The sequence below is a fragment of the Aotus nancymaae genome, unplaced genomic scaffold (genome assembly GCF_030222135.1).
Source record: "Aotus nancymaae isolate 86718 unplaced genomic scaffold, 86718_ANA_hifiasm-v0.15.2.pri h1tg000028l, whole genome shotgun sequence".
Lineage (NCBI taxonomy): Eukaryota > Metazoa > Chordata > Mammalia > Primates > Aotidae > Aotus > Aotus nancymaae.
In genome coordinates this window covers 26278521-26291880 of record NW_026988441.1, presented here as the reverse complement: position 1 = coordinate 26291880, position 13360 = coordinate 26278521, and the positions used below count along the sequence as shown (strand labels likewise).

The window sequence follows — 13360 nt, the reverse complement described above, 5'->3', positions numbered from 1 at the left end:
GGGAAGCACTTGTGATGTGTTGGATGAAATAAGGAATGAGCCTGGCAGAGACCCAGGAGAGAGACAGTGTTGCATTAATGTAATCTGCCATTTGTTAATTTATTATCCCTCTGCCTTTTGCTCATCCATCCATTTATTTTGTATATCCCGTTTGCTGCTATCCCATCCCTCGCTGACGCCTTCGTTTCCTCCTGCGCTGGTTTGTCTGTTTCTTTTTCCTTGATCTTTCCCACCCGGCCACTCCCTCCTGAGTGACTGCTTGCGCCTTCTCGCCTGTCTGCCCGTCCAGTGCCCACTGGTGTCTCTTGTCCTCTACTTCTCACTTCTGCAAAGATGGGACAGTGCCTGGGTTTATTCCTGCTTCTCCTGGCCACAAATCCTGGCATAGCCTGGGCCTAATTTCAGTTCTTCCTGTGCCTCACCTCCCTAAAAGAGGGTAGCCAGGGTCCCCGCCTGTGGAGGGTGGGGTGGGGATGCGCATCTCGCTTACACGGAGGCTGGGAGAAGGCTTCCTGCCCCGCCGCCGTCCTCCCTCCTCTCCTTCCGACCTCCCCATCCTTCCTCCCACTCCTCCTCCTCCTCCTTCCCCTCCTCCTTCCCCTCCTCCTCTTCCCTCTTCTCTATCCTTCCTCCTCCTCCCATTCTTTCTCCTCCTCCCTCCCCTCCTCCCCTTTCTCCTCCATTCTTTCTTCTCCTCCCTCCTACTTCTCCCCTCCTCCTTCCACTCATCTTCCTTCTCCTTTCTCCTCTCCGTCCTCCCTCTCCTCCTCATCCTGCCTCCCCCTCCTCCCATGTCTCCTCCTCCCTCCTGCTCCTCCTCCTCCTCCCTTCTACTCCTCCTTCCCTTCCCTCCCCATTCCCTCCTGCTCTTCCTCATCCCTTCCACTCCTCCTCCTTTCTCCTCCCCATCCTCCCTCCCACTCCTCTACCTCCTCCCTGCCACTCCTCCCCTCCTCCCTCCATTCGTCTTTCTCCTCCTTTCTCCTCTTCCTCCTCCACTTCTCTACCTCCTCCCTCCCACTCCTCCCCCTCTTCCTTCCACTCATCTTCCTCCTCCCATCTCCTCCTCGTCCTCCCTCCCCTCCTCCCCATCCTCCTCCCATTTCTCCCCCTCTCCCTCCTGCTCCTCCCCTCCTCCCCTCCATTCTTCCTCCCTCCTCCCCATCCCTCTTCCCACACCTGCCCCTCTTCCCTTTCACTCCTCCTCCTTTCTCCTCCCCCTCCTCCCCCTTCTCTCCTTCCTCCCTCCCCACTTTCCTTCTCCAGCTCTTACAGAGGCTGGGGGAGGGCCTCTGCGTACTCCCTCACCTCTATAAACCTTCTGTCTCCTCTCGCTGCCTCAACCTCCAGCCCACTTCCGGGCTGGGGAAGGGGCTGGGTCTTCCCCTCCTATACACACCTCACCGGCCCCCAGCCCACAGAGAGGCTGAGGGAGGGGCTCTGGGTCCTCCTCCATCCCTGTAACGTCCTCTTCCCCCTTCATTCCCACCTTCTAGATCTTTCCCCCCACCCAGCCCACCTCCACGCTGGGGAAGGCCAGGAATTCTTTCCCCCCACACCCTACCCCACCTCACCTGCAGCCCCGGCCTTGGGCCGGAGAGGCGTGGGTAGACACTCAGACCCACAACCCCTGACCCTGCAGGCTTTGGGCACGAAAACACGTGGATCGGCCTGAATGACAGGATCGTGGAGAGGGATTTCCAGTGGACGGATAACACCGGGCTGGTGAGTGGCGGGGGCTGGAGGCCTAGGCCGCTGAGCCGCATCGGCCCTGCCACCTGGCCTCAGTTTACCCTTTTGTGCAAAGTTATCACAAGTGGGCATCAAAGGTCTCCAGTGGCTCTAAGATGCTGGAGTTGGCAAAGGAGCATCAAGTGAAGCCTAAACCTTCACCCCTGACTTCCCCAGTCCAGGTAAACAGACCGCACCCACCCAGCTGCAGAGGCCATAAACCTGAGACTAGGGCCTGACGCCTCCCCTTACTCACTCTGCCTGGTCCCCAAGCCATGATCTCTCAAATAGTCCAGCCTGGGTGATAGAACAAGACCCTGTCTCAAAAAAAAAAAAAAAATTGCCAGGCACCATGGCTCACACCTGTAATCCCAGCACTTTGGGAAGCTGAGGCAGGTGGATCATGAGGTCAGGAGATCGAGACCATCCTGGCCAACACGATAAAACCCCATTTCTACTAAAAATACAAAAAATTAGCCGGGTGTGGTGGCACACACCTATAGTCCCAGCTACTCGGGAGGCTGAGGCAGTAGAATCGCTTGAACCTGGGAGGCAAAGGTTGCGGTGAGCCGAGATCACACCACTACCCTCCAGCCTGGTGATAGAGCGAGACTGTGTCTCAAAAAAAAAAAAAAATGATTGTTTCTAGGCCAGGCATGGTGGCCCATGCTTGTAATCCCAGCACTTTAGGAGACTGAGTGAGGAGGATCACTTGAGTCCAGGAGTTCAAGGCTACAGTGAGCTGTGATCACGTCACTGCACTGAAGCCTGGGTGACAGAGCGAGACCCTGTCTCTGAAAACATGCGTCAGCTCAGCATCTTCCCTGCTTCATGCCCTCCCAGACTCTTCATTGTTCTCAAGATAAAATTTCCCCTCCTCCTGCTGTATAAAAATCTGGCGGTTCCTCACACAGTTAAACATAGAAGCTGGGCGCAGTGGTACGCGCCTGTGGTCTCAGCTACTCAGGAAGTTGAGGCGGGAGGATCGCTTAAGCCTAGGAATTGGAATCCAGCCTGGGCAACACAGCAAGACCCTCGTCTCTAAAAATATACAAATAAAAATGAAAAGTTTAACATAGCGTTTCCATATGACCCAGCGATTCTACTCCTAGATGCATACCCGGAAGAACTGAAAACAGAGATTCAAACTGGTACAAGAATGTACGTTATTTGGGTCATGGATACACTAAAAGTCAAGACTTTGCCACTTTGGGTGGCATATAACAAAATTTATGCATGTAACATAATGCATTATATATTGCATTGCAATATATGCATATAATTGCATATAATTATATGCATATAACAAAATTTCACTTCTACCCCTAAAATTTACGCAAAGAGGCCGGCCACAGTGGCTCACGCCTGTAATTTCAGCACTTTGGGAGGCCAAGGCGGGTGGGTCACCTGAGGTCAGGAGTTTGAGACCAGCCTGGCCAACATTATGAAACCCCATCTCTACTAAAAATACAAAAATTAGCTGGGCGTGGTGGCGTGTACCTGTAATCCTGGCTACTCAGGAGGCTGAGGCAGGAGAATTGCTTAAACCCAGGAGGCAGAGGTTGCAGTGAGCTGAGATCTCACCACTGCACTCCAGCCTGGGCAACAGAGTGAGACTCCGTCTCAAAAAATATATATATATACTAAGAAAAAGACACTGGGTGTGGTGGCTGATGCCTGTAAATCCCAGCACTTTCAGGAGGCCAAAGTCGGAGGATCACTGGAGCCCAGGAGGTCAAGGCTCCAGTGAGCTACGATGGCATCACTGCGCTCCAGCCTGGGTGACAGAGCAAGACCCTGTCTCAAAAAACAAAACAAAACAAAAAAACCCTGGCGTGAATGTTCACAGCCTCACTATTCACAGTAGCCAAACTGGAAACAACCAAAATCGCCATCAACAGATGAATGAAGAGACAAAACGTGGTCCCTCCACGCAATGGAATATTGTTCAGTCATAAAGGAGAACTTGGCCAGGTGCCATGGTTCACGCCTGTAATCCCAGCACTTTGGGAGGCTAAGGTGGGTGGATCGCTTGAGCCCTGGAGTTCAAGACCAGCCTGGGCAACATGACAAAACTCCATCTCTACAAAAAATTCAAAAATTGAGACAGAGCGAGACTCCGGCTCAAAAATAAAATCAAATAAAATAATAAATAAAATGTGGAATGAGCCAGGCATAAAAGGCCACCCGTTGTTATGATTTTTGCTTTTTTCATGAAGCATTCAGAGTAGGCAGATTTAGTGTTTGCCAGGGGCTAGGGGCCAGGAGAAGGGGGAGTCACTAGTCCTCAGTGGGTACAGAATTTTGCTGTGTCATGATGAGAAAGTTCTGGAGATAATGGCGGTGGTTACGAAACATTGTGAATGTAATTAACGCATTAAACTGCACACTGTCTCTTGAACCCGGGAGGCGGAGCTTTCAGTGAGCCAAGATCACACCACTGCACCCCAGCCTGGGTAATAGAGTGAGACTCTGTCTCAAAAAAATAAAAATAAAAAACTACACACTTAAAAATGGTTAAAATTAGGAATTTTGTGCTATATATATTTTGCCACAATTTCTAAAATGTCACGTCCTTTCCTCCAAGGCAAGGGCTAGTCCCCCTCCACGCTCTGCACATACCCTGGTTCTATGAAGCGGCTCCAGCCCCATGGGCTTAGTCTGTTCCTCAAACAGAACAAGCTCAGTCCTGACTCTGAGCCTTCACACGGGTAGTTCCCTTTGCTAGGAATGCTGTTCCCTGTCTGAACCCTTATTATCTTTTTTTTTTTTCTCTTGAGACAGAGTCTCACTCCATCACCCAGGCTGGAGTGCAGTGGTGTGATCTTGGCTCACTGCAACCTCTGCCTCCTAGGCTCAAGTGATTCTCATGTTTCAGCCTCCTGAGTAGGTTGGGACTACAGGCATGCACCATCATGCCCAGCTAATTTTTGTATTTTTATTAGAGACAAGGTTTCACCACGTTGTCCAAGCTGGTCCTGAACTCCTGACCTCAGGTGATCTGCCCCTTTGGCATCTCAATGTACTGGGATTACAGATGTGAGCCACTGTGCCTGGACTTGAATCCTTACTGTTTTTGATTCTTTAACTTTCACATTGCCTCCTCAGGGAAGTCCTCCTGGACTTCAGGCTGAGATCACCGTTTCCCACCATTTATCTTTTTTTTTTTTTTTTTTGAGATGGAGTCTTGTCACCCAGGCTGGAATGCAATAGTGTGATCTTGGCTCACTGCAACCTCCGCCTGCCTGGTTCAAGCAATTCTCCTGACTCAGCCTCCCACGTAGCTAGGATTATAAGTGCCTACCACCACGCCTGGCTAATTTTTTTTTATTTTTAGTGGAGACAGGGTTTTACCATGTTGGCCAAGCAGGTTTCGAACTCCTGACCTCGGGTTATCCACCCACTTCGGCCTCCCAGAGTGCTGGGATTACAGGCATGAGCCACCACGCCTAGCCTTGTCCCACCATTTATCCAACACTGATTCATGTTGAAAATTAACCGGGCAGGGTGGGTGAGACAGGATGAAGGAGAACCAGGGAGGGGGATGCTGCAGCCTCCCAGCCAGAAGAGTGGTGACCTGGAGCACAGTGGCGGCCCCCCTCAGATGGGCAGGACAGTGGCCATTGTAGAGATGGGAACACTGAGTCCCTGTGAGTTTGAGGGGTCTGGCCAGGGCAGTCCCACAGCAGGAAGTTCCAGAACCTGGGCTGGGACAGAAGTCTCCTGACAGTGTACTCTCATGGCTACATTGCTAATGGGAGTACCCTTTCTGCAGGAAGTAAAAAGAATTGCTTTGGGCTGGGCGCGGTGGCTCATGCCTGTAATCCCAGCACTTTGGGAGGCCGAGGTGGGTGGATCAAGAGATCAGGAGATCCAGACCATGCTGGCTAACATGGTGAAACCCCGTCCTACTAAAAATACAAAAGAATTAGCTGGTCATGTTGGTGCACACCTGTAGTCCCAGCTTCTCGGGAGCCTGAGGTAGGAGAATTGCTTGAACCCAGGAGTCAGAGATTGCGGTGACCCGAGATCGCGCCATTGCACTCCAGCCCGGGTGACAGTGCAAGACTCTGTCTCAAAAAAAAAAAAAAAGAAAGAATTGCTTTGCTGAGAGATCCTTTGTCCCACCCAGTACTAATTTTTCTTTGCGGCACCAAAAAGAAAAATTGTATACATAACAAACTCCCTGCCCCCTATTCCTGCAGCAATTTGAGAACTGGCGAGAGAACCAGCCGGACAATTTCTTCGCTGGTGGCGAGGACTGCGTGGTGATGGTGGCGCATGAAAGTGGGCACTGGAATGATGTCCCCTGCAACTACAATCTACCCTATGTCTGCAAGAAGGGCACAGGTATGCTGTGCGCCCCGCCCCCGCCCGGCTCCTTTTCCTCCCTGTCACTTTAGCTCACTGGTTCTCTGTTGCCCAGGCTGGGATGCAGTGGCACAATCATGGCTCATCACAGCCTCTACCTCCTGGGCTCAAGTGATCCTCCTGCCTCAGCCTCCAGAGTAGCTGGGACTACAGGCATGCACCAACACTCAGCTAATTTTTGTATTTTTTGTAGATATGAGGTTTTGCCATGTTGCCCAGGCTGGTCTCGAACTCCTGGGCTCAAATGATCTGCCTGCCTCAGCCTCTCAAAGTGCTGGGATTATATGCATAAGCCATTGTGCCCAGCCTGGATTCATCTTTTTATTTTTTATTTTATTTTTATTTTTGTTATTTTTATTTTTATTTTTTTGGAGACAATTTTGCTCTTGTCGCCCAGGCTGGAGTGCAAGGGCATGATCTCAGCTCACTTCAACCTCTGTCTCCCAGGTTCAAGCGATTCTCCTGCCTCAGCCTCCCAAGTAGCTGGAATTACAGGCGCCTGCCACCTCGCCCAGCTAATTTTTGTAATTTTAGCAGAGATGGGGTTTCACCATCTTGGCCAGGCTGGTCTCAAACTCCTGACCTCGTGATCCACCTGCTTCAGCCTCCCAGAGTGCTGGAATTACAGGCGTGAGCCACGGCACCCAGGTTGCCTGTCTTATTTTTTAATTTTTTTGGGCCAGACGCGGTGGCTCACACCTGTAATTCCAGCACTTTGGGAGGCCGAGGTGGGCAGATCACGAGGTCAGGAGTTCGAGACCAGCCTGGCCAAGACGGTGAAACCTCGTCTTTAAAAAAAAATTTTTTTTTTTTTGTAGAGACAGGGTCTTGCTGTATTGCCCAGGCTGGTCTCAAACTCCTGGACTGAAGCAATTCTTCCGCCTCAGCCTCCCAAAGTGCTGGCATTACAGGCGTGAGCTGCTGCACCTAGCCTTTTATTTGCTCAGATAATTATTCTTGCCTTCTGTCTCCTTCATTCCCATTGTGCCTTATGTTTGATGTAAGAATTAGAAAACGGGCCGAGTGCGGTGGCTCACGCCTATAATCCCAGCACTTTGGGAGGCCAAGGGGGGTGGATCATGAGGTCAAGAGATCAAGACCATCCTGGTCAACAGGGTGAAACCCCGTCTCTACTAAAAAATACAAAAATTAGCTGGGCATGGTGGCGCGTGCCTGTAGTCCCAGCTACTCGGGAGGCTGAGGCAGGAGAATCGCTTGAACCCAGGAGACGGAGGTTGCAGTGAGCCGAGATCGCGCCATTGCACTCCAGCCTGGGTAACAAGGGCGAAACTCCGTCTCAAAAAAAAAAAAAAAGAATTAGAAAGCAGCAAGGTATGTCCAGGAGGTTGCCGTCCCTAAGGAGCTGCTGATTTGGGTAGAAGAGACAGACAGGCACGGTCACTTCCAGCCCTGTGAGATCAGAACTGGGCAGAGGCGGGAAACTGCTGACCTGCTGAGTGGGGTATCATTCCCAATCAAACTCAAAACTAGTTTACGGCCACTAGGCATGGTGGCTCCTCCCTGTCATCCCAGCACTTTGGGAGGCCGAGGAGGGAGGATTGCTCGAGCCCATGAGTTCAAAACCAGCCCAGGCAACATAGTGGGACCCTGTCTCTACAAAAAATAAAAAAAATTAACTAGGTGTGGTGCTGCGCACTGGTAGTCTCAGCTACTTGAGAGGCTGAGGTGGGAAGATCCCTTGACCTGGGAGGTTGACGCTGCAGTGAGTTGTGATTGTACCACTGCCCTCCAGACCCTCGTTCTAAAACAGCAATAAGAGCTGGGCCTGGTGGCTCACGCCCGTAATCCCAGCACTTTACGAGGCTGAGGCGGGCAAATCACCTGAGGTCAGGAGTTCAAGACCAGCCTGGCCAAGATGGTGAAGCCTGTCTCTACTAAAAATACAAAAATTAGCCAGGTATGGTGATACATGCCTGTCATCCCAGCTCCTCAGAGGTTGAGGCAGGAGAATCGCTTGAGTCTGGGAGGCGGAGGTTGTGGTGAGCTGAGGTTATGAGCCACTGCACTCCAGTCTGGGAGACAGAGTGAGACACTGTCTCAAAAAAAAGAAAAAGAAAAAGGAAAAAAAGCCAGGCTTGGTGGCTCTCACCTGTAATCCCAGCACTTTGGGAGTCCGAGGCGGGTGGATCACCAGATCAGGAGTTCAAGACCAGCCTGGCCAAGATGGTGAAGCCCCGTCTCTACTAAAAATACAAAAATTAGCCGGGCGTGGTGGCACGTGCCTGTAATTCCAGCTACTTGGGAGGCTGAGGCAGAGAATCGCTTAAACCCAGGAGGCGGAGGTTGCAGTGAGCCGAGATCGCGCCCCTGCATTCCAGCCTGGGCAACAGAGCGAGACTCCATCTCAAACAACAGCAGAAACTAGTTTAGTTCCAGACGTGAGCACCTCTCTCACCAGAGATTCCTTTGTCCCAGTGCTCTGTGGTCCCCCTCCAGCAGTGGAGAACGCCTCACTCATCGGTGCCCACAAGGCCAAGTACAATGTCCACGCCACTGTGAGGTACCAGTGCGATGAAGGGTTTGCCCAGCACCATGTGGCCACCATCCGATGCCGGAGCAACGGCAAGTGGGACAGGCCCCAGATTGTCTGCACCAAACGTAAGTACCTTCTCCCAGAGACCTCAACATAGGTTTTCGTTATTTCTAGTTTCCAATTAAAACATCCTGTTACTCCACACATTGATCTGGCTTAATGTTTGCCTGATAATACAGCCTTGCAGATAAGTGAGAACTTACCAGCCTGTCTGGTGTTTCCTTCCTGTGTGTGTGTGTGTGTGTGTGTGTGTGTGTGTGTGTGTGTCTGTGTTTGAGATGGAGTCTTGCTCTGTCACCCAGGCTTCAGTACAGTGCTGCAATCTTGGCTCACTGAAACCTCCATCTCCCAAGTTCAAGTGATCCTCGTGCCTTAGCCTCCCAAGTAGCTGAGGTCACAGGTGTCCACCACCACACCTGGCTAATTTTTGTATTTGTAGTAGAGACAGGGTTTCACTATGTTTGCCAGGATGGTCTCAAGCTCCTGACCTCAGGTGTTCTGCCCACCTCAGCCTCCCAAAGTGCTGGGATTACAGGCGTGAGCCACTGTGCCCAGCCTGGTTTTGTTTTTTTAGAGATAGGGTCTCTGTTGCCCAGGCTGAAGTGCAGAGGCTCAATCACAGCTCACTGTAGCCTCAACCTCCCAGGCTCAAGGGATCCTCCCAACTCAGCCTCCCAAATAGCTTGGACTACAGGCGTGTGCCACCACGCCTGGCTGATTTTTTATATTTTTGTAGCGACAGGGTCTCACTATGTTGCCCAGGCTGGTCTTGAACTCCTGGCTTCAAGAGATCCTCCCACTTCGGCCTTCCAAAGTGCTCGGATGACAGGCGCGCGCCCTCGCGTCTGGCTTCTTTCCTCACTTTCCCAAGGCGGCCCGCTGCATCAGGCCACCTGCCTCTCACCACCTTTTGTCCCTCCCTGTCCTTCGCTTCCCTGCAGCCAGACGTTCACACCGGATGCGGCGACACCACCACCACCACCAACGCCACCACCAGCATCACCACCACAAATCGCGCAAGGAGCGCAGAAAACACAAGAAACAGCCCACGGAGGACTGGGAGAAGGACGAAGGGAATTTCTGCTGAAGAACCAGGCTAGAGAAAGCACAACATTCCTCCCACACCTCCTCTGGAGCCTTCGCCTGGGGAGACAGAACCCAGAGAGAAACAAGAGAGTCCAGAAGTCCCCGATCCCAAACCCCATCCCCCCACGCATAATCCTTTGTACAAAGCTCCTCTTTCCCCCCTTTTTATGTACCCGAGATCCTCTTGGCAGGTGGAGCCAGGTGTCTGAAAAGTCCATTCTCATCTGGCTGAACTCTGGGAGCGTCTCCCAGCTGAGGGAAGCACAGCGGCAAAGCTCATTGGTCTGGTCTCTTTTTTGCCAGGCTGATTGAAGCAGGCTTTGATGAGGGTGCATGAGTGTATGTTTGCATTCACACGAACGAATTGCTTTTCACACCAGAGATTCAGACTCAGTCAATGTTGGCGGAATTCCTAAATCCAGGAAGAAGCCTGGACGTAGGGTCATTAGCTTTGGGAGTAGAAGGCTACACAGAAGCACACCGTTTTTGAACTTGACGACAGCTCTCCCTTTACCCTGGACTTCAGCCCAAGTTCCGTCTTTGGTCTTGGTGGATAAACATGTGTAGTGTGAAAATCTTATGTACTGCATTTTAGGGATGTCTTTAGAACAACCTCCCTCCATGCCTTCAGAGTTAAGAGTGAGAATAATCAAAGCAATATGCAGGTGATGAGAGAGAGTGTATTGCTAACCTTTCCAGGTCTAGTCCAGTGCTGAGATTTGGTGGTTCTGCGTGTGTGGTGAATCTCTTTCGCACAAATAAACAAGAGGATGTTTAGGGCTAGATGAGTCCAGATTTCTTCCCCCTCCATCTCTCAGGGAGACAAAGAACCTCCTTCCTGGACCAAGGAGGTGCTGCCAAGTTTTCTAGCCCACTGCCCGTACCCAGTCCCAAGCAGACATTGGTAGTGCCCCTGCCCTGGGTCTCACCCCTGCCCCACCCCATTCTTGTCCCCGGCCATTGCCTGGTGGTCTAGAAGCACTTAAAACTTGAAGTAGTGACACCTACCTGCGGTCATATTGTAGAGAGATGCTCAGTGTTAAAACTGAAACACACACACACACACACACATTTTTCTCTTGTAGATTTTAATTTTTTAAGTGGAAAAGAACTCACTTTGCCTTCCTCCCCCACATGTGCAACCTGTGAAAGGTTTCTCCGCACCAGAGGCCAGGATCCAGTTCCCTCGTCTCTGGCGGGAAAGAGCCACAGCTTTTCCTCCATGTCTCTCTTACCCACTTTCAACCTCTCCAGTCTGGGTAAAAATCTGTGGATCAGGGTTAAAAACCACAGTGGAGAATAGCCCTCCACAGGAAAGAAAAATAAGCAATACATGGTCCACCTAGGTGTTCAGTAAAGAAAGAAATGTGTTAACTGGGCCTGAATCTCTTCTGGGAGTAATTATGACCATTGCCAACTAAGAAGTAGACACCGTGCTAAGGACTTACACAACCTCCTTGAATCTTTTCAACAGCCTATTGACTTCGAGACTGTGACGTTCCCATTTCACACACAGTGAAACTGAGGCTCAGATATAAAGGAAAGGTACTGGCTTGAAATCACAGCCCAGACAGGAGTGAGAATTTGGTCCATACTCTGGTTCTCCTTACACTTTCTCTGCATCACCAAATCCTTACTCCAAATCTGGGAGTCAGAGCCAACTCCTGTCTTGGCTCTGACCCAAATCCTGCTCTGGACCCTGGAGAGGAGACTGACACATAATTCCACCCTCACACACGTTTAGGAAATGGTTAAGAAGTGTAAACTGATCTCTTACATTTGTCTTCAATCTTCCTCGCTGTAGACATCTATCTTGTTATGATTATTCAGAAAGCCCAGGGACATAGGTTTGTCTTCTTACTTTGATAATTCTTCTTAGTTTAAATTAGTAATAATAACAACACATCTTCAGCCATCCATGTAACACAGAATTTTTTCTTTGTTTGCAGGGGGCTGGGGATGCAATGTTTTCTGGGGGGTCTCTGTTTATGCTCCCTGCCCTTGAGCCCCTCAGCCATTTGCCCTGCTCCCACCTCTGCTTCACGGTGGAGGGGGCTTTGGTCTTTCCTAATGTGGGCGGTCTGTCTTTTGACTTTTCCCTTTGGGACGTGCGTGTGTGTCTACGTGTGCCACGTGCGTGGCATGCATATGAGTGTGTGCGTGTGAACGGCTTTGGGTCCTGCTGGTTTTGCTGTGAGCTGCAGTGTTCTGTGGGTCTGTGGCATCTGACACTGTGGACATTAATGTACTTCTTGGACATTTTAATAAATTTTTTAACAGTTCAGCCTGCCTGTCACCACCGGATACCTTCATTCATCCATTCATCCATTCATTCAGCAAGTATTTACTGAGCAGCTATTATAATCCATGTACTGTGTTGGGTGCTGGGGAGATAGTGGTAAACAGGGCAGGCTTGGTCCTTAGCGGGTGGTCAGAGAAGGCTTCCCAGAGGAGGGGAATACAATCTTAAGGAGAAGTCGCATTAACTAAATGAGGAGGGGGAAAAAGGAAAGGCATTCCACGCAGAGGAAAGAGGGAAAGCGAAAGTCCTTTTGCAGAAGGGAGCATGACTCATTTGAGAAACAGCGATGAGTCCACACTGAAGCAGAGTGGTAGAGGCAGAGAGTGGAGGGAGATGAGGTCAGAGAGGCAGGAAATGGACCACTCAGGGTCATATGGGCCATCGTGAGGAGTTCGGGATTTATTATAATTAATAGTGGCAAAACAAACAAACCACAACACCATTAAAAGGCAATGCCAAGGCCGGGCGCGGTGGCTCAAGCCTGTAATCCCAGCACTTTGGGAGGCCGAGGTGGGCGGATCACCAGGTCAAGAGATCGAGACCATCCTGGCCAACATGGTGAAACCCCGTCTCTACTAAAAATACAAAAATTACCTGGGCGTGGTGGCGTGTGCCTGTAGTCCCAGCTACTCGGGAGGCTGAGGCAGGAGAATTGCTTGAACCTGGGAGGCGGAGGTTGCAGTCAGCCGAGATTGTGCCACTGCACTCCAGCCTGGCGCCTGGCGACAGAGCAAGACTCTGTCTCAAAAAAAAAAAAAAAAAAAAAAAAAAAAAGGTAATGCCAGGCCCGGCATGGTGGCTCATGCCTGAAACCCCAGCACTTTGGAAGGCCAAGGCAGGCGGATCACCTGAGGTCGGGAGTTCGAGACCAGCCAGACCAACATGGAGAAACCCCATCTCTACTAAAAATACTAAATTGGCCGGGAGTGGTGGCGCATGCCTGTAATCCCAGCTACTTAGGAGGCTAAGGCAGGAGAACCGCTTGAACCCGGGAGGTGGAGTTTGCGGTGAGCTGAGATCACGCCACTGCACTCCAGCCTGGGAGTCAGAGCGAGACTCTGTCTCAAAAAAGAAAAAAGATACTTGCCTACATCAAAGATGATAATGTGCTTGAACGGTGAATAATTTACAATTTGCTCAACCGCCTGCACCTAAGGTCAGAGTTGGTGGGATGGGGGGATGTTCAGCCCCACGAATAGAATCACAAGCAACAACCACATTGAGATGCCACTTTTCACCTAGCAGATTGACAAAAATAAAATGAGGCTGGTGAGGATGTGCGGAACAGGTGAGTACCTGAGTACATTTTTTTTTTT

At 50.8% G+C, this 13360-nt stretch overlaps 1 protein-coding gene across 3 annotated transcripts in view; it reads left to right on the top strand.

The window, feature by feature from the left end:
- The window catches only part of NCAN (neurocan), a 38558-nt gene extending 26532 nt beyond the window's left edge, over positions 1 to 12026 (top strand). For all 3 annotated transcript variants that reach the window (XM_064381594.1, XM_064381593.1, XM_064381596.1), the window contains 4 exons: positions 1643 to 1725; positions 5937 to 6081; positions 8539 to 8721; positions 9598 to 12026. In XM_064381594.1, coding sequence (XP_064237664.1) covers positions 1643 to 1725; positions 5937 to 6081; positions 8539 to 8721; positions 9598 to 9743 — 557 coding nt within the window. In that variant the 3' untranslated portion in view covers positions 9744 to 12026. The remainder of the gene's footprint in view (positions 1 to 1642; positions 1726 to 5936; positions 6082 to 8538; positions 8722 to 9597) is intronic.
- Positions 12027 to 13360: the final 1334 nt, after the last annotated feature.